This window comes from Scylla paramamosain, chromosome 32 (assembly GCF_035594125.1).
Source record: "Scylla paramamosain isolate STU-SP2022 chromosome 32, ASM3559412v1, whole genome shotgun sequence".
Lineage (NCBI taxonomy): Eukaryota > Metazoa > Arthropoda > Malacostraca > Decapoda > Portunidae > Scylla > Scylla paramamosain.
In genome coordinates, this window is record NC_087182.1 from 18,532,381 (window position 1) to 18,559,881 (window position 27,501).

Genomic DNA, 27,501 nt, shown 5'->3' on the forward strand with positions numbered 1-27,501 from the left:
CTACGACGTGACCCACTGGACGGGCCCTGAGGGCTACATCTGCCCCTCGGACGTGGCCTACGCCCGCCCCAGGCGCGCCCGCAACGTGGAGGGCAAGTGGAGGGTGATCGTGAACGACGTGCACTACTACACCCAGACGGCGCGCCTGGAGACGTGCCTGTTCCCCGAGGCCGCCTGCCGCGCCCTGGCGCCCTGCTACAAGAGTCACTGCACCCAGAAGTACGTGTACCACCGCCTGCTCTCCTACGACCCTTGCGATCCCTACAAGGGTCTCTTCATCGACATCTACAAGCTGCCCTCTGCCTGCTCCTGCCACATCCCCGCCTAAGCGCTGCCTGAGACGCCCTCTGAAGGCGCGCCTCCTGCCGCTGCCGAGAGAGGCTCGGCGCCCACGACACAAGTACCGACACGACCTGTAACCTTCCCCCGGCGCACAGGAGAAGCCCCGAGATGACTTGAGAACTGCTTTCTTCACGTGCCACCACCAGCCACGCCAGGGCCTCCCGGGACGCTCCCTCCGCCGCTCTCACACTCTGCCCCTTTCACCCTTATCTCCCTTCCTTCATCAAACTCGCGTTGAACAACACATGCGAGAGAAAGAGAGTTGTATCGTAATTTTTTTTTTTTTCCAAAATAAATATATATTCATAATAACAGACAAATTTTCCTTTATTTTTTATACATTCTTGGTACACAAATGTTCCTGTGCCTGGCAGCAGGTCGCCACAGCCGCGCCGTACCGCGCCGCCTCTCAGGGACTTGATGGTTTGTCTTTAGCTCCTCCATTTCTGGTGAGCTGCTTAGCGCGGCCCTGCGTCCTTTGGTGGGCGGCCCTCACCTCACATCGCCGCACCGGTCTCGCTTTGATGCTTCTGGAGGACGAGCAGCTGTTTAGGACTTCAAACGTTCTCTCTCTCTCTCTCTCTCTCTCTCTCTCTCTCTCTCTCTCTCTCTCTCTGGTGTTACGAGAACGTTTTCCTGTATTTTAGCGGAATTATCTTTCATCACCTCCGTGCTTTGTTCCGCTGAAGGACTTTGACTCACGCCACGCCGACTTAACATTGTTTGTTTAGCTTTTACTTTTTATAACATTTTTTTTTATAACATCAAGACTATGAGCGTTTTTACTCAATTTTACTTCTTTTTACAGGTGGAGAGAAAAAACCTAACCTCCGTGAGTAGCAAGATGAGGGCGTGGTGATAGCATGTCATGGGCGAGAGAGAGAGAGAGAGAGAGAGAGAGAGAGAGAGAGAGAGAGAGAGAGAGAGAGAGAGAGAGAGAGAGAGAGTGTGTGTCAAACCATCATTTAGTCAGCTAAAATTTAATTTGTAAACGCGAATTCTTACATTTCGTGATATTAAAGAAAACAATGAGTCGCTTTATCCTCGTTCTTCGTTCTATTTTACTTTGTTGGTGGTTCCGTGGCTCCTCAGCATGGCGGGTGGGGCGGCGCAGGGCCAAGGCTTGTTGTATTACACGTGCTTGGTGAAACTTATTATGCAGCGAACATGAAGCATCAGACGCGCGTGGGAACCTTGGGAGACGCTGCTACAAGTCGACGATCCAGTGAAAGTCTTTGCTATTTTTAGGCGCCGCCCTCTCCTCTGCGGGCTGCGGGGACTATATAAGGCAGCGCGAGGAACCGCCAGACACAGTACAACTCTCACGTCGGTCTCAGAATGGTTCTTACACTGGTAAGTCACTCCCTCACGGAATGCCGCACCTTCTTTGCATTCATTTGCTGTCGAGGTTCCTTGGGACGAGACCCTCGTCACACAACACGTAACTTTTGAGCTAATTTCGTCACGGTGTCCATATATACAAGGACTGCCACGTGTAAGCCTGGTCGCTTCTTGCAGCTTCCCTTATTTCTTATGTTCTTATGTTCTTATATCTTAGCGTCAACACGTCTCGGCGTCGCTGCTCACTGACGTGTTGTTTGACATGAAGCTTGCAACACTTCTCTTTCCTCTTCTCACCGCCGCCCCGGACGTGTTCAGATTTACTAACATGGTGTACTTTATTTACTTACAGTCGGTATTTCTGGCGTGTGCCGGAGTGGCTCTCGGCTCACTGCCCCCGGTGCACAGGACGCCTGCCAGGCAGCCCTACGGTGCCCAGCCCACCCACAGGGCCGGCTACTGCGACCCCACCACGCCCCCTACTTGTGCCTACGGCAGCGACGTCTCCTTCTGCCTGGAGGACCCCGAATACCCCGAGTACGACATCAAGGGCGCCATCGAGGCGGACAAGCTGTTCGCCAAGAAGTACGCCGACGTGGCAGACCAGTCCGCCGACGATCTGGTTGACCACGTGACCAAGTACCAGGAGGAGGCGTTCGACTACTCCTACTACACCGGCGTCTCTACAGGGTACTCCCCCTACGACGTGACCCACTGGACGGGCCCTGAGGGCTACATCTGCCCCTCGGACGTGGCCTACGCCCGCCCCAGGCGCGCCCGCAACGTGGAGGGCAAGTGGAGGGTGATCGTGAACAACGTGCACTACTACACCCAGACGGCGCGCCTGGAGACGTGCCTGTTCCCTCAGGCCGCCTGCCGCGCCCTGGCGCCCTGCTACAAGAGTCACTGCACCCAGAAGTACGTGTACCACCGCATGCTCTCCTACGACCCCTGCGACCCCTACAAGGGTCTCTTCATCGACATCTACAAGCTGCCCTCCGCCTGCTCCTGCCACGTCGCCCCTCCCCCTCCTTCCTACGCCTAAGCCCCGCCTGAGGCGCCCCCCGAAGGCGCGCCTCCTGCCGCAGCCGAGAGAGGCTCGGCGGCCACGACACAAGTACCGACACGACCTGTAACCTTCCCCCGGCGCACAGGAGAAGCCCCGAGATGACTTGAGAACTGCTTTCTTCACGTGCCACCACCAGCCACGCCAGGGCCTCCCGGGACGCTCCCTCCGCCGCTCTCACACTCTGCCCTTTTCACTCTCATCTTCCTTCCTTTTCCTCTTCTGAGCCACGCTGACGCGAGAGTTGTATTATTTATTAAAATGCAGAAAATCACATAGAGAGTTGTATTGTCCTGTAGCGCGGCGCAATCCCCCTCAACACACGTCAAGGTCACGCACTGAGCAGTGCTACCCATCACCTGCTCATGCACCTCCCAGGTGATATCACCAGTCATTGGGTGGGCAAGTTTTCTCGCACACGGTCAGCTTGTTACGTGGATCAGACTGAGCTGCATCACCTGCTCCAACAATAACTCCAGGAGCTTGTCTCTCTCGTGTGCTTGGGTTGATTTGCTAATTGATTAACTGTATGCGTCGCAATAGTGGGGTAATATAACGTTAGATGAGAGAGGAGGAAAAGAAGAAGAAAACAAGAGCAAGGAGATGGCGAAGGAAGAGTAGATGAAGATCGAAATAGATGAGAAGGAGAGTAGGTAATAAAGGAGGATTATAGATTGTGTAACTTCCTGGATCTTCACAAAATGCTACGAAAGAGCTAAAATTATATAAAAAAAAAAACAGATGAAAGTCAACGGAGAGGAAATGAAAATAGGTCATGAAGGACTATACTGTACATTTTTTACTTTCCCGCCTCTCCACTCCTTGTTTTTGACGAAATAACCACGTAAGAGCGAAGATGTGTCCACGCAGCGGCAAGATATAGACCAACGTGTACCCTTCATTTCGCACATATACTAGCATCTTCAGGAGGAATACCCGCCGGAGGTTAACCCTTTGACTGATACATGGTACACCTTTCCCTAATTACCAATCACTCTGAGACATCTTTACTTGTTCTACAGCCACATCCAATCTTTGAACTGGGAAGAAATTGCAAAATGTATTATTTTTCATCGCTAACTTTCTTGTAGATGCTTATAAAGACTTCACGCATTACTTCTGATGTTGCTAACTGTTTCGTGCCGCAGTGAAAGGGTTAACTCACTTTCATATCACTAAGCGATCCTCCATGAGGGAAAACCTACCTCTTAGGTTCCAGAATTTACTTCCGTGCTGGTGTGTGTGTATGTAATGGATGGCAGTGCTGAGGGAACCTGATGGAGAGATGGATTTGATTTTGCTAGAGCGGCCTCGAAAACACGGGTAGCTGAGGGAGATGAGAGGAGAGGATTGGAGAAGATTGAAGAGGTCTTTGTGGTTCGGTGACTCCTTGTGGCTGATGGTGGTGATGATCATGATGTTATTATTGATGTTTATCATAGTGATAATAATAATAATAATAATAATAATAATAATAATAATAATAATAATAATAATGACAATAATAATAATAATAATAATAATAAAGATTTTATGATTATTACTGATCATAAATGATGACGATAATGATATTGTACATGATTCCTTGCCATTGCATTCCATTGTTATTTCTCTTTCTCTTCTATTTTTTTTCTTTTTCCTTTTCTTCCTTCCCTTCCTGTATTCCTTATAGTCTTGGCATTCTTCCTTCATATAACTTACCTTTTTTTTCTTCCCTTCCTTCTCTCCTTCCTATATTTCTGTTTTCCCTTGCCATGTTATTCTCATCATTAATGTTCTCACTCTCCACCTCTTCCGTCCATAGATAATTTGCTTCTTCCTGCTTTCTCTTATTATTTGATCTCCCAGTTCGATGATCCGTTATTTTCTCCCTTTTGTCTCTGAATTTGTACCTCTTCTCCCTTTCCCTCGCCATAGTGTTGATCTTAGCGATGTTTGGTCAATAAACCAGGGCTACATCCATACACCATAACGGATTATTTACATTACATCTTTCCCCCTTTGTTTTATCAATAACTCAAACCCGATCCATAATCGTATGCCATAATGAATTATTTACTTTTTTTTCTCGTGTGAAGTCTGGCCAAAGAAAAAAATGGGGGAAGAAATAAGCACAAGTGAAGCCCTGTGAAAGAAGGAAAAGAAAAGCAAACTCAACTTATCCTCCGTGAAAGTAGAAAAAAGAAAAACAAATTCAAATGAAGCCCTGTGTAACTAGAAAAAAAAAAACTAAAGCAGGAAAGCAGAAAAAAATAAAAACGAACTCAATTGAAGCCCCGTGAAAGCAGGAAAAGAAAAACAAACAACTGAACCCCAGTGAAAGCAGAAAAATATCCGGGCTTATTACATTCCTTTGTATATTCTTTCTCTTCTCTATTCTTTCTCTCTTCCATTTCTTCCTGTGTTGCGTAAAGTCTTGGCATCAGATGATATTCTTGACAGAGGCCCGTTTAGTTCCTGTAGTATCTTAGTGCTCGTCTCTCAAAATGTGTAATCGTCTAGGGACTCAAAATGATCGTACTTTCTCAGCTCATCGAGGAAATTACGAGTATATTTTGATCGCTTCGCTACGTGTGTTGCGTTGCTTCTCTCACACTTGTGACTGGAATGTGAGGAGTATACCGCGCAATTTGGAATTAAAGATTTGTAGGTTAATTGACAGTGTTATTTTTATTATTTTATTGTTGTTGTTATTATTATTATTATTATTATTATTATTATTATTATTATTATCATTATTATTATTATTATTATTATTATTATTATTATTATTATCACTTTAATTATGATTATCATCATCGTCGTCGTCGTCGTGTGCCTCAGCTGACTGGCTGGTTACTTAACGAGCCACAAGGCACCGCATAACCAAGGTCACATGCCGCCGGAGAGAAGGAGACCCTGAAGAAGAGGATGGAGAGAAAGAAGGCAACGCTATTTCCCTTTTGTCTTTTCTTCTTTTATTTTCCTCTATTTATTTATCTTAATTTTTTTTTTTTTCCCCTGCGGAGGACAGGAGAGCTGCTGCAGTACGAGTGTGTCTTTATCAAGCACTCGTTGCCGCCGCCCGTTTTCCGTCGCCCTTCTCTTTCTCGCTCTCGCTCCTACACCGCAATGACTCTCCTTTCCTCATCGCCATTACTGTTACTCACCCCATGGAAAAAAAAGTGATGCCGCAGATACTATATTTAGCGTCATGCAGCCATGACGTCAGCCACTATGCGAATATAAAAGTCGGTGGGGAGGTGAATGCATCGTCAGTAGCAGCAACTCTCCCATCAGCGCTAGGATGGCTCTTCTCTTGGTATGCATGCCCTGCCATTGGTGCCACTCACAAGTTCATTGGTATAAAACTGTTATGTTTCTTCCCTTTCCTAAATCTGCCGCCGCTCTGGCCTGGCTCACCCTCAGAAACATTCTATACTTTGTTTACAGTCGGTATTTTTGGCGTGTGCCACAGTCGTTCTCGGCTCACGCCCCCAGCCCTACGGTGCCCAGCCCACCCACAGGGCCGGCTACTGCGACCCCACCACGCCCCCTACTTGTGCCTACGGCAGCGACGTCTCCTTCTGCCTGGAGGACCCCGAATACCCCGAGTACGACATCAAGGGCGCCATCGAGGCGGACAAGCTGTTCGCCAAGAAGTACGCCGACGTGGCAGACCAGTCCGCCGACGATCTGGTTGACCACGTGACCAAGTACCAGGAGGAGGCGTTCGACTACTCCTACTACACCGGCGTCTCTACAGGGTACTCCCCCTACGACGTGACCCACTGGACGGGCCCTGAGGGCTACATCTGCCCCTCGGACGTGGCCTACGCCCGCCCCAGGCGCGCCCGCAACGTGGAGGGCAAGTGGAGGGTGATCGTGAACAACGTGCACTACTACACCCAGACGGCGCGCCTGGAGACGTGCCTGTTCCCTCAGGCCGCCTGCCGCGCCCTGGCGCCCTGCTACAAGAGTCACTGCACCCAGAAGTACGTGTACCACCGCATGCTCTCCTACGACCCCTGCGACCCCTACAAGGGTCTCTTCATCGACATCTACAAGCTGCCCTCCGCCTGCTCCTGCCACGTCGCCCCTCCCCCTCCTTCCTACGCCTAAGCCCCGCCTGAGGCGCCCCCCGAAGGCGCGCCTCCTGCCGCAGCCGAGAGAGGCTCGGCGGCCACGACACAAGTACCGACACGACCTGTAACCTTCCCCCGGCGCACAGGAGAAGCCCCGAGATGACTTGAGAACTGCTTTCTTCACGTGCCACCACCAGCCACGCCAGGGCCTCCCGGGACGCTCCTTCCGCCGCTCTCACACTCTGCCCTTTTCACTCTCATCTTTCTTCCTTTTTCTATCCTGAGCCACGCTGACGCGAGAGTTGTATTATTTATTAAAATGAACTATATACCACTGATGAGCGTTTTACCGTATTGCAAGCCAGCCTGTCCCACACCACAAACCAGCATCTCCCTGGGGTGAGTGCCCCGCAGTGCCGCCCTTGCCTCAGCATAATAGGTGGTTTGACGCGGGTGACGGAGAACTTCGCGGTTCTCCTCAGCTTGCCTTATGTAGGTAAGGGGCTTATCAATACTCTAATAAATACATTTGTGTCGTTCTAATTAGTTTTACAGTCATGGGCGCAGTCACGCCCTCACATGGAAGGTGAAGTAGTTCTCAAGTCATCTCGGGGCTTCTCCTGTGCGCCGGGGGTGTGCTGGTGTGAGGACACACGCCCACACCCTTGCCGCCCACATTCCATGGCGCGCCTTTCCCCTGGGACTTGCGCCCGTCTTGCCACCACTTAGGGAAGTGGTTCTTAACCAGGGGTGCTCGCACCGCTAGGGGTGTGAGGCCAGTTTCTAGGGAGTGCGAGGATGGATAATTAAAGCAAAATATAGTTTTATATACGGGATTTTTTTTTTCAGCAAAAAGTAATAATAATAATATTTCTTTTTGCTACAGCAGTGTTCTGTAAGCTTGGTGAATGAAGATTAAAAAAGGAAAAAGTGGTTTTGTTATTAATACACAGCACATCAACTTTGTATTTTAGCTTTTTTTTTTATTTCAGCAATTCAGGGGGTGTGAGATCTGAAAGGGGTGCATACATTGAAAAAGGTTAAGAACCACTGACTTAGGGTGAGATCAACCCTCACATCCTTTGTCTCCGGACGCCAGTCCTGGCCGTGACCTGACCCGGCCAGCAACCACCCCACCCGGCACCTCTACATCCCCAGTACTCGTCCAGCAAGCTTCGGGGTTGGACCTGTAACTCCTGGCAGCTTCTCATATTTATCTTTTGTATAGTTTATTTTATTGATATAACGCAGCAGCATTACCACTGTTTGTTTGGCTACCTATGCTCAGTACTAGCAGCAGAATATTCCTAGTGCAGGGGAAGGTTACAGGTCGTGTCGGTACTTGTGTCGTGGCCGCCGAGCCTCTCTCGGCAGCGGCAGGAGGCGCGCCTTCAGAGGGCGTCTCAGGCAGCGCTTAGGCGGGGATGTGGCAGGAGCAGGTGGAGGGCAACTTGTAGATGTCGATGAAGAGACCCTTGTAGGGATCGCAAGGGTCGTAGGAGAGCAGGCGGTGGTACACGTACTTCTGGGTGCAGTGACTCTTGTAGCAGGGCGCCAGAGCGCGGCAGGCGGCCTCGGGGAACAGGCACGTCTGTTTGTAGTAGTGCACGTCGTTCACGATCACCCTCCACTTGCTCTCCACGTTGCAGGCGCGCCTGGAGCGGGCGTAGGTCACGTCCGAGGAGCAGATGTAGCCCTCAGGGCCCGCCCAGTGGGTCACGTCGTACGGGGAGTCACCGGTAGAGGCGCCGGTGTAGTAGGAGTTGTTGAACGCCTCCTCCTGCTCCTTGGTGACTGTCTCCACCAGGTCGTCGGCGGCGGACTGGTCTGCCACGTCGGCGTACTTCTTGGCGAAGATGTGGTCGGCGCTGATGGTGCCCTTGATGTCGTACTCAGGGTACTCGGCGTCCTCTAGGCTGTAGGAGAGCATGGAGTTGGTGGCGCCGGCGGGGGGTGGGGGGGGGGTCGCAGTAGGAGTGTTTGTAAGAGGGCGGATGGTGGCCGTATGGCGGCTGAGGGTGGCAGTAGGCGGGCAGGTGCACGGAGGCGAGGGCGGCGCCGATGCACGCCACAGGTATCACCTGAAATAAACATCAGACACAAAGATATATGGTTTAAGGAATAGCCATTACAACTATTATAATGAATTATAATGTGTTTGGCGAGCCGCGCCTGGCAGGCTACAGCAGGGAGGTGGTTAGCCAGCACCCACTGAAGGGAGACTTGAGGAGCCATTCACTCCCGCACTTTCTCTTTAAGTAATTAAATGTTGGTCCGCCTCAAACTAAGCTTGCTGTTCCTTTGTTCCCCCAATGACCGATTTTTCTCCAACAATTTTTTGTTTTGCATTTCTTTTAATTTTTTTTTTTTTCGATGCATTAAGCGTGAGCATGGTGGCCGTCAAGACACAAGCGGACACTAATCGACCTTGACTGACCCGCCACTACAGCAGGTATTGGTTGGCTTTATTTTTTTTAATTTATTTATTTATTTATCTATTTATTTTATTTTATTTATTTATTTGTTTTATTTATTTTATTTTTTTTCCAAAGAAGTCAAACCTCCCCGTTTGGTTTCAGTGGCGGCCTCACATTAGTATGCAGGGCGGCGGCTCGTCCATGGGAGCTGCAGGACCGCACCAACTAGGCGCTTCCCCCTGCAAGAAAATAATCTTTCGTTGCATTCCACCGCATGCATCAATGTGTGTGTGTGTGTGTGTGTGTGTGTGTGTGTGTGTAGTTTAAAGCGAAGCATTGACTGCCCAGAAAGGTGAGGCATGCCGGGAATATTGTGGCATAAGCATCGTCATAGAGTTGATAATTCAATTTCCTTATAGAAAATCAATCAAATAAATAAATAAACAAATAGGATAAAATAAATTAATAAACTAAAACAAAGAATTAGGTGTTCCTATATGCCTGAACTGCTAAGGAGATATTGGCAAAGAAGATGATTGACGTGATTATGATTCTCTCTCTCTCTCTCTCTCTCTCTCTCTCTCTCTCTCTCTCTCTCTCTCTCTCTCTCTCTCTCTCTCTCTCTCTCTCTCTGTTTCCTTATCTTCACATATTTAAACATTTGGAAATCAGTAAATTTCGTCTTTGTGACACGCCCAACAAACAGATACATACATCAGACCTTCCAGACACACAGCTTTAACGTTACCTAAATCAGCGTAATGTACAGAGGAAGAGATAACAACTGCATCAGCAATGAGAAAAAAAAAAAAAAAAACATCCCTGAGAACCTGACTAGTGATCTCTGCACCTTTTGAAATTAGTCCTGACAACCACAAACGTTTCAGAATACGAGCATTGCATCATCATTGAGAAGAAAGAAAAAAGTAATAAATTAATAAATAAGCACACGAGAACCTGGCTAATGAAATCCGTGACCTTTGAAAATAGGGTGCTACTTTGGCTTGCTATCTACAGGAAAAAATATCTACACCGTACTTTGGCTTGTCATCTACAAAGAAAAAGTATCTACACTGTACAAATTTTTATTTTGGAATGATATATAACATAGAAAAAATGTACATTTTTTTTTTTATTCATATTCTAGCGATGAACAGCACGTACAGTACATCGGCTAAAAATGCTAAATAGAGGTCAGGAGCTTCTTTTCTGATCATCCGCCAACAAAAGTAGTCTAGATGAGACTGAAATGCTCTTTGATTGATGCCTCACATTATTTTCAATATGCAAATCTTCGCATCAAGCTAGGATCTTTCATTTCCTTCAGCATGAGCTCCGATGTTAGAATCGGCGTAATATTGCTGATGATTTACGGAAAAATGATAAAGTTTGAGTTGGTTTAAACTGAGTCAGCTGGCCAGTCCTCGGAATGGATTATTGAGCCTTCAGCGACTTCTCTCTGAATAATTGGGTGAAGTGTCTCACGGTCTCTTCTTTGAACTTCGACACTACAACAAACATTCCACTCCTGCTTCAGACTCTCTAACCAGACATTTTCTCTCCAAACCAGGACAAGTGTTTTCTTTGTTCTTGATAAGTACAACTTTTCTTGTTGTAGATCACAATATAAAGTGTAGATTGCATACAAAAGTAGATTCATAACACGTAGATCGCAATATAAAGTGTAGATCGCATACCAAAGAAGGTTCATGACAGATAGATAACAAGCCAAAGTAGCACCGAAAATAGTCCTGAAGCCTTTTAGAATACAGGGTAAGGCTTGCTCGTTATATAGCAGTGTTTGACAATTTGACAAGCGCTTATAGGCGAAGAACACTGTACCGCGATGAAGGCTGACCTAAGAAACCCCGTCCTGTCATTATGCAACATTCCTTTCACCACATTACGCTGACTGAGTCCTCTAATTTCCAGGAAGGACAAAGGGAGTGATTCCGAGATTGACCTACACGTTTTAGTGGCTCAATCGATTTTTTTCTTCCTCTCCTTTCCTTGTTGTTATGTGTGCTTACATAACTCCCTGTGTGTGTGTGTGTGTGTGTGTGTGTGTCGACCATTCACAAATGTTAACAGTAATCCATCAGGCGACACCTAGGTCTTCTTACAGTCACCTAGAATCTATCACCACATACCTCGCCCCCATTGATTACCTACTCGCTCCCCACCTGTCTCGGGAGCCCATTAATTGCGCACCTGACCTATTGTGTAGCTACGGATTCCTGCCGCCAGAAAGTTGCCGCGCGCACTTTTTCCCGACTGGCACTACTTGACATTATATAACAGTGGACTACGTTTATTATACCTGCGATTCATTCCTAAAGAACAATTACGTCATTATCTTAGTATACAATAGGTAAATATTACTTATCGTCTGTTTACATGGGATAATAACCGCCAAAATTCCAAGAAAAGAAGTGAATTCCCTTACATACACTACTGGATCTTATGACAACTAGCATAATAAACATAAATACTTAATCCCCATGCAAAGGTATGCCTCTAGTTGATAAAAAAAAAACGCTAAATAAACCTAAGAAAATATTATCGAAGCAAGTACAGGCAATAAATATGAAGAAATCCGGAAATGGCAGCTGAGTATAAGCCTGGCAGGGGGCGAATAAGGAGTTGAATCCCACTAGTAGCCCTGAACCTGTCACTTATAACAAAGATTCCGGCACTTATATGTAACGTCAAGTGATCGAGGGAGAGGAACGTGAGGAAAACACTCTTCAGCACCACCAGGAAAATCTAACTGATGGAGGAATGGCTCAAAGTGGACGTATTCTAGGCTATGTTCCCATGACTGAGTTCGACGGGCAGGTTAGTCTTAGATGTTCCAGTTGACCTACTTGTACCTGTCCCTGAGCACTCCCTTCTTACGTGCTTAGTGACCCATTGTTTATTATTAATGACCTCACTCAGCCTACTAGTGTGTGTGTACGTGGGCTTCTGTTGTGTTTCTGTGCGTTTAGTGTGTGGTGGTTTACCTGTGTGGTTGTGGTGAGTGGGTGGGGCTGTGGTGACCTTGCGACTCAGCTGAAGGGTTTTTTTTTTTTTTTCCTTGTATGTTTATCTGAAGGTTCTCTTTAGGATATACTGGGTTTAAGTTAGGTTAGAATTTGTTTTTATTAAGTTTGGGTTCGTTTGAGTAAGTTCAGAGTATGTTTGGGCTGTATAGTTTAGGAGTACACAAGAAGTATGCTTACTGAGTTTTATTTAGGATGTTTTGTAAAGGTACTCTGTGTTTTCTTTAGGTTAGGTAAGTTTGGGTAAGGTTATGTTTGGTTTGGTTAAGTTCTGTTAAGTGTAGATGGGTTTAAGTAAGGCTAGTGTGTTTTAGTAGTTAGATTTAGGGATGTGTATGAAATATGCTTACTTACTTTTATTTTTGGGTGTTTGTAAAGGTACACAGTGTTTTCCCAAGGTTAGGTTAGGTCAGGGTAGTTTGGGTAAGGTTATGTTGGGTGTGGTTAAGGGGTTTAGCCAGTTGTTTATATGAGTGGTCTACCCTATGGGTCTGAAATCATATTATTTGAATATGTTCCATTGTTATGTCATACAAATTTCATGAAATTTGGTTCATGGAAATACAGGTTTGTTTTAGGTAAGGTTAGGACAAGGTAGGTGTATGGTGGCTATGAAAATTAATTATGTGATTGTGCTAAAATCAAGACTCCTTAGCTTCTTTTTTGTGGAATGTTAGGCTTACCTCTACAAATTTGTCCTTTAATTAGTACCTATTGACACTTTTCTATTTCTGTATTTATTAGCGTGGCTTTTCAGATAAGGTGAATTATATATCTTTTCTAGTTTACATTATTAGTCTCTCTTTCTAACACATAGGGAGGCTTTGTTTGTGTGCTGACTTCGAGTATTAATAGGAATCTCTGCAGTTTTCAAAGACCTTTCAGTTCTTAGCACTAGTAAATATTAATCTCATGGAATATTCATAATCACCAGGACTGTGTGAAATATTCCATCTCTCATATCAGAAGAGGACAATATGTCATGTTAAGCTCATTTTTTATGCCTTCGCCAATCTGAAGAAGCTGTGGTAGCGGAACAGAATAGGCAAGCCATTATCCACTCAGACATTGGTAATTATTCACAGCTAAATAGGTAGCAGGTCGTGTAACTTGAGCAGCCAGTCAGATGTTCAGTTCCCAGTTCCTTGCATGACTGTCCAACAGATCATGTTCTCAGTGCCTCACTTAGCTGAGGCATTACTTAGCCTGGGATCAGAAAGTAACAACTTTTTTTTTCTCTTTTTTTTCTTTTTCTTTTGGAGCATTTGCAGTCAAAAATATGTGAAGGTTTAAAATGTAATTAAAGAAATGGATCAGTAGGCAAGTGTGATGTGATAGCCAAGGTGTGTCTGCCAGAAATGCCAGAAATAATAAGAACAGGAAGGAAAGGATGGCTTGCTTCCTTTAACAGAATGACCTTGGAGTGCAATCATAGTTAAGGAGTATTTTTTTTGTGTCTAGGCTGTATTATTCCCACTTGTTTGTGATTACAGTAACATTGGAAAGTGTGCAGAATGGTGAGGCAGGCAGGGTCATTTAAAGGGCAATAAAAGAAATGAGTAGGTACTTATAAAACCTTACATGTTGGCATATGGAGTCAGACAAGTTTTGGCTACATTCAAGTGGGAAATGATGAATCCAGAACTTAACTAGGCTTGGTACTGAGGATGTGCTTATAGTTTCCTGTTTTTTGTTTCATGTTTATACACTTTTGTTCTATTGGATTCAGGTCTGGTAAATTCCATCACTAATCCAAGACTTCTGATTACCTTCAAGCTTCTTGTAGTTCACATTCTGCAGTTCGTAAGTTCTTGATGACGTGTAGGTGAATTAGCGTGTTGGTGACAGCAGTAGTTAGTCTTGCAGGGACAGCCACGGATTGGTTTGCCAGCAGTGGTGTTGCCAGTTGGAAGTGTTTTGGTGCACCTCATCAGTTCAGGAAATCAACTGACTTTTCTCATCCCGTACTCTTCCAAATTTCATTCTGTGCAACATTTGCCTCGTGTCAGACAAGAATACATGCTTTCTCTTCAGCTATTAGCCTTTTCCTTGGCATCTGAAGTGACTTCTTTTTTGCAAATTGCAGTGGTCTTAATGAAATGGGGATGGGCTACAGAGTGAGGTACCATTCCCCTCCATCAATATTGCAGCTCCTTTGAAACTCTACCAAGCTGCCAGATGTGCAGTCCAACAAAAACTCTGAGTAGTTCCGTAGGTTTTTCTTTGGTCTTATTATGTAGTGGGCTCCTTCATTGTGTAAGGTAGGATGCACAGTGATATGTATACAGCAAGCACAGTAGAGTAGCATGCTTCCTTAGGTAGTGGGCAAATGTTTGTTAGTGGATGCCCACCACTTTATTCCTTTTGCTGCTTTGGTCATCCTTTGGAAACTTAAGAGATATATAAGAAAATTGTTGGTACCAATGGATGTATATAGGAAGGAGAGGGAATTAAAGGGTGAATTTGTATTCTTTATGTTATAAAACTTTTTAACATAGCTACTCCAGTACATAAATGAGTGTTTCAAACATTGTAAGGGATTATAGGGAAAAATACCTCAGTGAAAGGGTTACAGGATGCAATTGTGTTTTCCTTGGTAAGTTTTGACTTTTGAAGGGAGCTGCCATCTATTTTCTTACTAACAACTTTTTTGGTGTGGGAATGGGACACAGATGAAGAGGGGCTGCCACTGGCTGGTGTTCCACTGGCTGCACCAAACCTAATTACTCCAAAGTGGATATTCTAGATAAGAACTCCATTTAAAATCTCTCTCTCTCTCTCTCTCTCTCTCTCTCTCTCTCTCTCTCTCTCTCTCTCTCTCTCTCTCTCTCTCTCTCTCTCTCTCTCTCTCTCTCTCTCTCTCTCTCTCTCAATAAATGATCTTTAATCTTTATTACAGTGTGGTTGGTTATAATAATCTTTGGAAATTCAGTGTTACCTAATCCAAATATGACTTCCCTAATATTGCTCTCTGCTTTCACTAGTAACTATCAGTTGTGCTTTAGCTATGATTATGAAAAGGATCAATATTAAAATTATCATCAGTTTAAAGTGGATGTACAAGGTGTCAACAACAGAAAATCAACTTGCCGAAAGTAGGTTAAAAAAAAAGGCAAATTATCATATTTTCTCTCAGTATTTGTATACCATCTACACTCAGTATTCTCTCTGGTAGTTTATTGCACTGTGTGTGTGTGTGTGTGTGTGTGTGTGTGTGTGTGTGTGTGTGTGTGTGTGTGTGTGTGTGTGTTTGTTTGTGTGTTTAATAATAATAATAATAATAATAATAATAATGATAATAATAATAGTAATAATAATAATAATAATAATAATAAATGGTTTATTATTTAGGCAGTTAACAAACTGAAAATGTACAGAGGGGGTGGGGAAATACTTAACATTAATCCTAAAGCTAAGTCTAATCTAGAAGGAAAATACTATTGATTGATGGCTCACACCATGGTGGGAATCACGCTGAGTCTGTATCGGTCCGTGCGCAACGCCTTTAGGGGCATTATCTTGCTGTGGTGTCTGGTGGCACGGACCAGGTGAGGCGTGTCAGGCAGCAGCATGTGTCTGAGACGTGGATGATGCAGCAGTCCCCTTCCAAACTTCTCCAGGGCCTCTCAGTGCCTGGTGAATAGCCTGGCCAGACTCAGGGTGGTCAGAGCTTCATCATAGGTGGTGTAGGCAGGGCCAAGGATGATCCTGCACGCCCTTTTCTGCTCACTCTCCAGCTGTAGCTGTTGAGTGTGTGTGAGGGAGGAGGACCACGCTGGGGAGGCATACATGAGTTTGGGGAGGAGGAAGGTGAGGTACACCCCCCTTAACTTGTCTGTCAGCGTCCCCAGTGACCTGAGTCTGCGCAGCATGTACAGCCTGTAGGTAGCGGAACTTACGGTGCTGGCGACGTGTGTGTGTGTGTGTGTGTGTGTGTGTGTGTGTGTGTGTGTGTGTGTGTGTGTATGTGTGTGTATTTACCTAGTTGTGGTTTACAGGAGGGGAGTAATCTCATAGTATCCCATCTCTATATCTATCCAGTTTGGTCTTAAAAGCATGGACAGTTATGGCATTGACAATGTCTTCAATGAGTTCATTCCATTTGTTCACACTTCTGTGAGGAAAACTATACTTTTTGATGTCTCTTTTATAGTTAACTTTCTTCAACTTCTTACTGTGTTACCTTGTACTCTGTGTGTCTAAATTTATAAAACATTCTTTGTCCACAATTTCCATACCATTTATCATTCTATAGATGTTTATTAAATCTCTCTCTCTCTCTCTCTCTCTCTCTCCTCTCTCTCGTCTCTCTCTCTCTCTTCTCTCTCTCTCCTCTCTCTCTCTCTCTCTCTCTCTCTCTCTCTCTCTCTCTCTCTCTCTCTCTCTCTCTCCCTCCCTCCTCTCTCTCTCTCCTCTCTCTCTCTCTCTCTCTCTCTCTCTCTCTCGATCTCTCTCTCTCTCTCTCTCTCTCCTCTCTCTCTCTCTCTCTCTCTCTCTCTCTCTCTCTCTCTCTCTCCCTCCCTCCCTCCCTCCCTCCCTCTCTCTCTCCCTCCCTCCCTCCCTCCCTCCTATTTTCGAGTGTGTGTGTGTGTGTGTGTGTGTGTGTGTGTGTGTGTGTGTGTGTGTGTGTGTGTGTGTGTGTGTGTGTGTGTGTGTGTGTGTGTTGCTGACTGCCTACATATTTCTATCATACTGAAACATTTTGTTGGGTCAACCTCAATTCTCACAGGTTAAAATCTTTCCTTAATCCTCTGGACTGATGCCTGTCAGTTGGTCATGTCTTCCAGCACACTCCAGTAATACTTTCCATCTCACCATCCAGTTATCCATGTGGCTTGACTTCTTTTGCAATCCCTAGGTTGCAGTTTTGTTACTCATTTGTATGAGAACAGCATTATAAATATATTTTTTTTCCTTTCAGGTTGAGCCCACCAAACTAGTGCGGTTGAAGGTAATAGGCGGTAGTGGACTAGCAAAAAAAGACATTTTTGGTGCAAGGTTAGTAATGTGATAGCCGTGTACTGTGTGTATATACATATTCATAAGTATTGACAAAAGTTTAACTTTGCTGCCAACATTTACTAAAAATACTCAATCTAACACTCATATTTTCCTTATTGCAGTGACCCTTATGTAAAGATTGAATTAATAAACATAAATGCCAATGGAGGAGATGATGTGGTGGATGAGGTTCACACCAAGACCAAGAAGAAGGTGAGTGGGAGTGGTATATGTCTTTGTCAGTTCCATCTATAAAGATTCCTCTGAAAGTTTCACCATTAGCATTCACATGTGGCTATGAAACGTTGTGACAGTTTGTCATGGGATAATTGTTTGTAGGGGAATCTTGTAGGTGGAATGAAATGGTGAAATTCATTAATCTGGGGAAACTTTGTGTGTTAAGTGATACCTGCTGGTCTTTTTGAGATGTTCTTGTGCTTGAGGAATGCACACCCATGTGTTAGTTTCCATACATTGAGTGTAGCAGTTATTTCTTCCCTTAGTATTCAGTGACTGACCTTGATTGTTTTGCTCTCCAGTATTATTGTCTTTTATCCATGTGTATGCAGAGTTGTGCTATTGTAACTCTCTCTCTCTCTCTCTCTCTCTCTCTCTCTCTCTCTCTCTCTCACTCTCTCTCTCTCTCTCTCTCTCTCTCTCTCTCTCTCTCTCTCTCTCTCTCTCTCTCTCTCTCTCTCTCTCTCTCTCTCTCTCTCTCTCTCTCTCAAGATAATTCACTAACTGCTTTATATTTTTCCAGACACTAAATCCAAGATGGGATCAGGAGTTTGTGTTCAGAGTAAGTAAGGATAGAGTCTGTAGTTCAGTTAAGTTCTCATATGGACAATGCGCAGTTTCGTAATGAAGGAGTGTGTTATTAGGTGACATCTTTGTGTGTAGGAAGGATGCATTCTTGTAATGTGGAAAAAAGTGAGGAGGTATGGAGAAATTACGTATAATTATGTAGTTGCAAATGTTTTGAAATTGTTTGAAGATGAGAAAAATATGTGCCATTCTTAGAATGATTGTGGTTTGTGTGTGTGTGTGTGTGTGTGTGTGTGTGTGTGTGTGTGTGTGTGTGTGTGTGTCCATGGAGGGTGATACATTTGTAAGCCGTTCTAGATGAAAGTTTTGTAAGTGTAAAGTGGGAAGTGTGTATGTACTGGTGTGGCGGGGTAAATGTATTAACACCTTAGAAGAATGATAAATTAATAAGTACTTCTGGGTGTAAGCTTTATAAGTAAATTTATGTGTACAAGTTTGGAGGTAGATTTGTTGACACATTTCCTGGTCTGTGCAGGTGAAGCCAGCTGAACACAAGCTGGTGCTGGAAGTGTTTGACGAGAACCGACTCACACGGGATGACTTCCTGGGCCAAGTGGAGCTGCCGCTGGTCAACTTGCCGCGTGAGATGGAAGGCCGGCTGATCCCTCACCGACACTTCAAGTTGCAACAACGGAGGTGAAAAGCCAGATGTCATGTGTCTACCTCTGTCTGACACTTGTTCTTGAGAGCTCCTCTGCAAGGGATGACTGAGGGAAGGGTCTTCTTTCACTATTATCTTTGCATTCTTACTTAGCATGCTCCACTCCTCTAATCCTCTTCTCACCCTATTCTTTCATATATTTTATTACTATGGCTTCATTGGAGATTTCCTTGCATATTCCTGGTACACCATATTAATGTATACTTTTACTACTCTCATAGTCATCTCACTTTGTGCCGTTCTTTTTGTGTGTCAACCCAGAACTTGATGTTACTTCCACTGCTCAATCATTATTTTGATTTTTAATCTTTCATCTGGTAATTTTGAATTCTCACCAACAAGAGAAATGCATGATTTTTTACTTCTATTTTCTCTATTTTATGATTTTTATTTTCTTTGCTTTCTTATGATTTTACTACAGTGATGCAACAAGTTTTGTTGTTAATTGGTTCCTCAAAACAAGTGCATGAAACCTTTCAATCTGTCTTCATTATGCTTTGTCACATCTCAGGAAGTGCTATGGAGGTCCGAAAGGTTTTGAGTTAGACTGGTGGTCAGCAATGGCACCTATTCATCATATTTGATGGCTTATTAGATGCACCACAATTTAAGCACAATTATTCTTGAAAATAAAAAAATGAAAATCACTTCATCTGATGCTTGTAGGTCTTCTGAAAGATGCACAGTACATTATATCATTTTTAATGTCTCCTGCTTTAAGCTTTGTGAAATCCCAATTCTTCCCTTGAAAAGCTTCTTGGACCCTATGTACATACATACTGCATACAGTACGGAAAAGACCTACACACTGCATCTGCTTTTAGGGACTAGGTAAACAAGCATGTCAATTAGGAGATGATATGGTTAAAGAAATGGCTAGTAAAAGTTTTAAAGCATGAATGTTAATAATGATGATTTGTAAAACATGAGAAAGCATAGAAAGCAGTTTAAGTATGAAAAATATAAAAATACCCTGATACTCATCTTCAAAAAAAAAAGTTTATATTCGTGGTCATTGTTATCCATGCATTGTTTCTTCCTGTTAATAAAAACAAATATGTAATGTAATGTAAGTTAAAGTTTCATGAAGATGTCGTAGCACAGTGACTCCTGGATTAAATCAGAAACACTGGGCTGTATGCCACTCACTGTTTGTTTGCTTGTGTGTGTGTGTGTGTGTGTGTGTGTGTGTGTGTGTGTGTGTGTGTGTGTGTGTGTGTGTGTGTGTGTTTGTCTTCATGGTTTGCACAGCTTCCTTCTCCTTAGTGTTATCTTGTATATTGTATGAATAGCAGTACAAAATAAGTACTGTTCATGTGCACTGCTGCTATAGAATGTAGATGAAGCTTACAGAGGACTAGAAAGTGAGTTTTTAAGAGAGCTATTTGTTGTGACTTTTATATGACACTTCAGCATCTAGATATGTATTGTGTATTACTGACCCAAAACCTTACCTTTGTGTGTGTGTGTAATAAGCCATCAAATGCAGTATCCTCAAGACATCAAAGATAAAAATGGCCACACACAGGGGTAACCACACACTGCTGTGGGAGGGAGTACCGAGTCTCCTCACGTTCTGTCTTTACCTTTGCAACACAGGGAGTGCAGCAAGGGGACAGTATTCTTCCAACCCAGCCACTAAGTCTGCCACCCTGCCCTGCTTCTCTTGCTACAGGGATGGATGTGAAACCATGAAAGTTAGGGAAATTATTCTTATGGGAAAGAATACCATAATGAGTGTTGTCCTGATGGGGAAATAGATGAAAAAGAACAGCTGTGTATATGTTGCAGTCTCCTGTAGCCTGCACACTTTGAGGCTGCACAGGCAAAACTTGGTGCACCACTGTATGATTTATTGTTCTTTCGTCATATTTCATTTATCTATTCATTTATTTGTTTGTTTGATTTTTATTTTATTTATATGTTCTGGTATCATTTTATCATTTTTTTATTTGTTTTAATTTGTTTGTTTATTATATATATATATATATATATATATATATATATATATATATATATATATATATATATATATATATATATATATATATATATATATATATATATATATATATATATATATATATATATATATATTTTTTTTTTTTTTTTTTTTTTTTATTAATTTATTTTATTTTATTTTATTTTTTTACCTACCACCTCTTGAGGAGGAAGAGACAAAATTTATAAAAGTTGTCCTGTCTTCCTTTCAGAGGATGGAAAAAAGGGTATGGGGTGGCACAGCCTGGCCGCACTCTCCATGGCCGGGTTGGGGGAGTACTGCCAGCGTATTCCCTGCGTGTCGTTAAAGTCGACTAAAAGGGACAGAGTGAGGGGACTAGGAACCCCCTCCTCTGTATTTTTATTTCTACATTGAGACAAGGCATGATGTCTTGTCTCAGTCACCCCCCCTTCACTGGGGATGTTAACCTGCTATATAGATTGCATTACAAAATTTAACTCAATAAGAAAGTGTATTCAGCTGTCCCTTTCAGTTGGGTGTGGTTCAGGCCTTCCTTTGCTTCCAACAGCCTGACCCTCTTTACTGCTCTTCCAAGACTGTTCTTACAGGCAACATTGAATCCCTTGTTCACAGTTCCAGGTCCAGGGTGAAGGGCCACCTGCAGCTGTACATGGCATACATCGCTGATGATGGCGCCAGCAACAGCGGGGCATCAGGTGAGCAGACCCCAGAGGAGGCTGGCTGGGAGGTAGTGAGCATTGACAACAGCAGTGGCCAGGAGGAGTCCCCTGCACAGGTGAGTCTCCCACAAACCATTGCCAACACAGGGGAAAGATATGCCACTTTCCCTCAGTTAGCAATCAGTTGTGTACTATCCAACCACTTGCCTTCCCTTCCTTTCATGCACTTAAGGCCCTCCATTTACACTCTTGTTTTCCTTTGGCTGATGAAGCATTTTTTTTTTACCTCAACTGAGAAAGATCATATGTTGCTCATGTATTCAATGGATGTATTCAATAGTTTGTATGGTTTTCAGTTAATTATTGGTATAACTGACTTGAAATCATCAGTCATGTAAAATGAGGGTTTCTTTAACCTATACTTAATTACTATTCTGACCATTTCCAAACAGTTGCTGCAGTAAATTCTTATATCATGGCTTCCAGTAGAATTTTACAAGCTTAAAACTTGCCTTTAAATAGACTACCTTTTCCTCAAGTGTTCAGAGTAATATAGCAATATGAAGTGTGTCCTGTTATCTGCAGCAGCTGTGTGGGTCATGCACATTATCCATTTGAGCAGTGAAGTCCTGTTTTCATTGGCATGTTATACTTAAATCAAACCACCAGTCATCACACACTGAGCAGAATGTGCACAGTTGCCATCAGAAGTTGTAATCTACTTTCACTTGTGCATTTGACTTTCTCTCAATCTCAAGGCTTCAGATTGTAATCTTTCACCTGATTGTACAAGACTGTCAATATATATCAGAAAACTAAGATGAAGGGAAATGCTTAACACATTGGGAGTTGGATGAGGAAAGTTAACTGACTTGTCCAGGGCTGCACCACGGTGGTCTTCAGTCTGTAGTGCATGGAACCTCACTATTAAGGTCACTCACTGTTCAAAGCATGTCAGTACAAGTATATCTTCACTTATGTTAGGAAGCTGAGGATTCTTACTTTTGTCATCCAGTTTTGGAATATTGCCCCTTTCTCTCTCTCTCTCTCTCTCTCTCTCTCTCTCTCTCTCTCTCTCTCTCTCTCTCTCTCTCTCTCTCTCTCTCTCTCTCTCTCTCTCTCTCTCTCTCTCTCTCTCTCTCTCTCTCAACATAAACAGCTTGTGGGACTATGATTAAAATATAGAAATTATGATGTTGGAGACTTGCTCTAAGTTTGTCAAGTTGTTGAGAAAGTTTGTTGGGTGATGTTTGTACAATTTTTTACTAACCATCATCTCTTTACTGTTATCTCCAAGCCAGCTGAGTGTAGAAATCTATAGATCTTTTTAAACGTCCTTCCAAAAAAGTTATCTTAGAGGTATGGAACGTGAATGGAGATCTGTCACTGATCTAGCCATCAGTGTACCAGTTTCCACATGTTATAATTCGTCTTTGATCTTGAAGTGTTTTCTGACCTTAATTATCACTAAAATGAGTGCTTAGCTCAGTGGTGTAGGAATTAAAGCACTTAATTTACAGCAGGAGGACCTGGGTTTGAATTCTGAGCTAGGGAAGATAAACATTAGAGAGTCTGTGTCAAGGCTTACCCAGCATGGCACAGTATCAGGCATAACTTACTGCAGCCATTATAGGGACTCAAAAGAGGCTGATGCTCATAATGATAAGGCAGCAAGAGGAATATTCAACCAGTTCTAGTAATCTGCCATAGCTACATACGGCTTTTCATTGTTTTCCTGCTCAGTGTAAATACATGTTAAGAAAGATGATGAGATCATTGACATATGAGTAGATTTCATGAAATAAGTTTAAACACAATCATGGGCAATATTTTCGAACATTTTGGGTCTTATATTGACTATTTATCATAGCCTTTGTTGAAAATTATTATGATTTTCAAGGGTGATTTTGTGGTTCTAGTGATAGTTGAAAAAGATTTTCCACAACCAATAGAGAACTCAGATGATAATTTCTATGGCCTTTGAAAATAGTTTTTGTGAAACCCTGAAGAATTCAAGAATACAGGAATTTATGATGTGGAAGCTGGAGGGTTTTGTTTACCACATTGTGGGGATCTGATGGGTGTGCTTACTGTGAGGCAGACTTGAAAGTGTGAGCACATTCAGTAATGTGTTTATGTTAAAGACTTCACTGCTGAAATGGATAAGAGGTGATGAAAACTACTTGGCAATGAAATGAAAAATTAGAATGAAATGACAAGTAGATGTCATGATACTTAGGCAACTACTGATATACTTATTGCTTTGAGAATGAAAAGAATGAACAACTGTGAACTCTGAATATAATATTGGATGTCCTTTGAGTAACGTATTTGTAGAATAATTTTCTTGGATCATACGTAGATCAGTCATTGAAGGAACTCTTGAGATGAGTTAGTTTTTAATGGGTTAGGTTACATTAGGTTATGTTACTTTATCCTAACCTAATCTAACCCACCCAAAGTGTAGCTGGGAGGGTTGATCTTCTTAGCCATTTCCTTGACTGCTCTCTCTAACCAAACAGTAGAAGATACAGAGCTCAAGCTTTAGTCAGCATTGTATAGTTGTTATAGCTCTAGTGTTGCTGATAGTAATGACATTTAGTTGATTTCCCCTTTTTATGCTGAACGTCGTTTTACAGTTTACTGCATTTGGGAAAAAGTGCAGCATACAGGTTGGTCCCCTTGAGTTATCTGGACTAGATTAAGATCTAAGAGACAGGCTTTGTTATTTTCTTTAAAGATTTATCCATTCATCCCTGCCATGGTCATGATTAATAATTGTCAGCTATTGTCAAAAAGAAAGAGGACATTTAATAAGAGTCACTTGCAGGGTTGCTGTAAATATTCAATGAATTAAAAGATATAGTATCTAGTAGAGTGTTGATGTGTTAGTGGAAGAGATCACTTGGGTGTGTACAAAGTGTGTTCATGAACTTTTCACTATTGCTCCTCTGACCTCTCTGTCCTGTCCTCAGCCATCCCAACATCCTGATGGCACTGCACTGCATTACAATGTACTTGTCTTCAGATAAATTGTAGAGTTGATGTTTTTGTGTATCACTGATGGTCTTGAGAGATCACTATTTATATAGGATGGATTGTAATTAACATTTTTATCTCCTGTGTACATTTTTTTTTATTTAAAATGGAAATACACTTAAAATTTGTTGAATATTCCTTGCCCAGTAATTCCTCATCTGTTCTGGAAGCCTGAGACTAAGGTGCCAGCCAGCATTGAAATTTAGAACAAAAAATAAGAAGAGATTGATCTTTCTATAAATAAAAGTAAAGATAAGAAAATAAATATTCACCCTGCTGTCATACTAGGAAAAAAAAAAATCTGTGCCATGCTTATCTTTTTTGTCAAGGGAGTTGCGTTTGTTTGCAGTTTGTCTAGCTAAGATTTAAATAAAAAGTTCATCATGTACTGGAGTGCATGCCAATATTTAGTATAATGTATTGTGACTTCCTGTGCTACGCATGACTACATCCTTGTGTACACAGCCTGTTGTAGTGCCCAACGACAGCCAGAGTCCTCTACCCGGTGGCTGGGAAGAGCGACAAGATGCAAATGGCAGGACCTACTACGTCAACCACAATGCTCGCACCACACAGTGGGAGCGTCCCACCAGGTACTTCTGTCCCTTTAGTGTTGGGCAGACCTCTGACCTTATGGTAAAGTGAACCCTTTGAGTAATATTTTTTTCCCAAATGATTGAATTATGTCAACATCTTTAGCAAGTACGAGTATGTAAGTAATTTCATATTTATTTTAGTTTTGGCTAAGTGGGCAATGTACTAGGAGGCTGAAAGGAAAATCTTTAGTTATTAAAATACTGCAAAGACATCACACAATGTTCCTGTAAGCCAAACTTAGCCAGTGTGGGGTTTGTGTTTTGGTGCCACCTCCTGGTGTGTGGATGACTCACCTTAGTTTTGACAGTTCCCAAGGAAATGATGAACAGGAGCGGTTTCAACGGATGGAGTCTGCACAGAACGAATTCAGAAATGAGTTTCGCCGAAGGTTCCATATATCGGTGGATGACAGTGAGGTGTCTGGAGGTGGGAATAACTCCAGAATCCTACAGTGGGTAAGTCCAAGTCCTTTGTTAGTGCAGTCATGAAATATTCCAACACTATATACCTTTAAATACTTCATTTAGATAGACTTTTTTCTATATGTTTTGCTGGAGTCAGTTGCTTAACTGAGCTTGTAAGCATTTTATTTTATTTTCTATGTGGAATATATAAATGCTTTTTTTTTTTTTTTTTTTTTTTTTTTTTTTTTTTTTTTTTTTTTTATCAATTATTTATGTGTTTGTATTGACCTATGCATTACCTGATACTTTTTTGTCTTTTATTGTTTGATGTATCCTTGACTGGCTTGGCTTGGCAGGTTGTCAGATGTGAATCCTCCTCACTCGCTCAAAACTCATGACTGTTTTTTCATTGTCTGTCATTTTTCGGGAAACTACTGTATTTATATGTGTCGGTAATGTGGTGATGTTGTTTTCTAAATGAAGAGCAGTATGAAAGAATGTGCAGACAGATAATGGGTTCAGGAACACTCACATGGAACTTTGTCAAAATTTCACGTGTGGTTTGATATGACCTAATACCAATTGCTTACCTGATTTTATGTTTGGAAAAAAATTTGGAATGTTACTGCTTTGTTGTGGTTTTCCTTGTGTGTTGTACAAAATGTACATTTGGTTATTTAATCACATGCTAGTAATAGTATGAAAAAAAACATATTGTACTGGGAACTGTACATGTTTATCCTTAAACTGTACTACACACACACACACACACACACACACACACACACACACACACACACACACACACACACACACACACACACACACACACACACACACACACACACACACACACACACACACACACACACACACACACACACTCTCTCTCTCTCTCTCTCTCTCTCTCTCTCTCTCTCTCTCTCTCTCTCTCTCTCTCTCTCTCTCTCTCTCTCTCTCTCTCTCTCTCTCTCTCTCTCTCTCTCTCTCTCTCTCTCTCTCTCTCTCTCATGAGGCAAAGGAGGAGCCAAATACTTCCTTTTCTCAGAAGCGATGGAAAAGCTCATATATTTCCTCTATAGGATTACTTATCATTTAATTAATTTTTCCATTCATTCATTCATTCATTCATTCCTAGGTTATATTTAAATATGTATTTGTTTGTTTTCTTTTATCATCCTTATATCTGAAAGGTTACAAAGGAGTATTTATTAGCTGAAAAAATACATTTATAGATCAAAAGATGGTGGTGGAGGCTCACTGAATTCAAATGGCTATTGTTTGCATTCTGCTTCTTCCTTATACATCATAAGTATTACTCTTAGTCTCAGTGGATCTGTAGGTTTGCCATTCACCCTAGTTGAAATCACACATTTAGAATAACATGATTACCTTATGGCTTCTGTTTTCTCTTTCAATTCTAAGATGTAAGTGGGAATTTTGTAGATTGTGTTGTTAAGCTGCTTTCTGCCCTAATTCATTAGCATGATTGTTGTGTTGGCATAATTGCATTCTACTCAAATTATGTAGTAGCACTCCTGTAAGACATATAATACTATTTAGGCATAAGATTATTTCTCACTGTAGCTGTGAATGCCCACCATGCTGTAGTGTTGACAGTTTCTGGCCAGGAAGACAGCTGGTCCAGTACCAAGGAACGCCATATGTTTAAGGGTGTGAGGGTCCAGGACTCAGGTTGTGAGGCTGGCAACATGCCTTGATTATTGGTTGGATTATATACTGTGGCTGTTATGAAATGGATTGGTAAGAGAACTTGTTGCAGAAGCAGGATGTAAGTGTGTCAGGTACAGTGGCTGTACTGCTAGCACAAGATTTCTCCTGAAGGAGTTGAAGATAAAGATGACAAGAAATGTTGGTGAACATGGCATTTATGTTTTTTTAACAGGTATGAGTACACTGACAGCATTGACAGGTGGCTAGATTCACTATCCAACAGAACCAATCAGAAATACAGGCCAAAGCTACTGAAGAAAGATTTGTTTCTCACCACAGTGGGTCATGTATTCATCCTGTGGTCAGTGCAATGCAGCTTGGTC

At 42.7% G+C, this 27,501-nt stretch overlaps 5 protein-coding genes across 10 annotated transcripts in view; 4 read left to right on the top strand and 1 right to left on the bottom strand.

Annotated features, from left to right (window-relative positions):
• Positions 1–662, top strand: part of LOC135089357 (neurotrophin 1-like) — a 1,434-nt gene extending 772 nt beyond the window's left edge. Inside the window, exon 2 of the mRNA XM_063984921.1 lies at positions 1–662. This exon is cut by the window's left edge and continues 350 nt beyond it. Coding sequence (XP_063840991.1) covers positions 1–328 — 328 coding nt within the window. The 3' untranslated portion in view covers positions 329–662.
• Positions 663–1,590: 928 nt separating this feature from the next.
• LOC135089355 (neurotrophin 1-like) lies at positions 1,591–3,023 on the top strand. Its single transcript, XM_063984920.1, has 2 exons — positions 1,591–1,695; positions 2,036–3,023. Exons 1-2 carry the CDS (start codon positions 1,681–1,683, stop codon positions 2,726–2,728), a joined length of 708 nt encoding a protein of 235 aa, XP_063840990.1. The 5' UTR covers positions 1,591–1,680; the 3' UTR covers positions 2,729–3,023.
• A 2,896-nt stretch (positions 3,024–5,919) lies between these two features.
• On the top strand, positions 5,920–7,149 carry LOC135089358 (neurotrophin 1-like). Its single transcript, XM_063984922.1, has 2 exons — positions 5,920–6,050; positions 6,182–7,149. The coding sequence occupies exons 1-2, from the start codon at positions 6,036–6,038 to the stop codon at positions 6,848–6,850; spliced, it is 684 nt and encodes a 227-aa protein (XP_063840992.1). The 5' UTR covers positions 5,920–6,035; the 3' UTR covers positions 6,851–7,149.
• Positions 7,150–7,749: 600 nt separating this feature from the next.
• LOC135088890 (protein spaetzle 3-like) lies at positions 7,750–10,751 on the bottom strand. Its single transcript, XM_063983953.1, is given in 3 exon segments — positions 7,750–8,776; positions 8,778–8,894; positions 10,716–10,751. Coding segments are annotated over 3 exon segments (702 nt in total). The 3' UTR covers positions 7,750–8,227.
• Positions 10,752–11,907: 1,156 nt separating this feature from the next.
• The window catches only part of LOC135089360 (E3 ubiquitin-protein ligase Nedd-4-like), a 31,900-nt gene continuing 16,306 nt past the window's right edge, over positions 11,908–27,501 (top strand). For 2 of the 6 annotated variants that reach the window (XM_063984927.1, XM_063984929.1), the window contains exons 1-9: positions 11,908–12,068; positions 17,196–17,272; positions 17,398–17,488; positions 18,036–18,074; positions 18,576–18,736; positions 20,975–20,989; positions 21,358–21,520; positions 24,909–25,036; positions 25,348–25,495. In XM_063984927.1, the coding sequence (XP_063840997.1) occupies positions 12,012–12,068; positions 17,196–17,272; positions 17,398–17,488; positions 18,036–18,074; positions 18,576–18,736; positions 20,975–20,989; positions 21,358–21,520; positions 24,909–25,036; positions 25,348–25,495 (879 nt within the window). In that variant the 5' untranslated portion in view covers positions 11,908–12,011. The remainder of the gene's footprint in view (positions 12,069–17,195; positions 17,273–17,397; positions 17,489–18,035; positions 18,075–18,575; positions 18,737–20,974; positions 20,990–21,357; positions 21,521–24,908; positions 25,037–25,347; positions 25,496–27,501) is intronic. The other 4 variants (XM_063984924.1, XM_063984928.1, XM_063984926.1 and 1 more) reach the window with 3 other exon arrangements.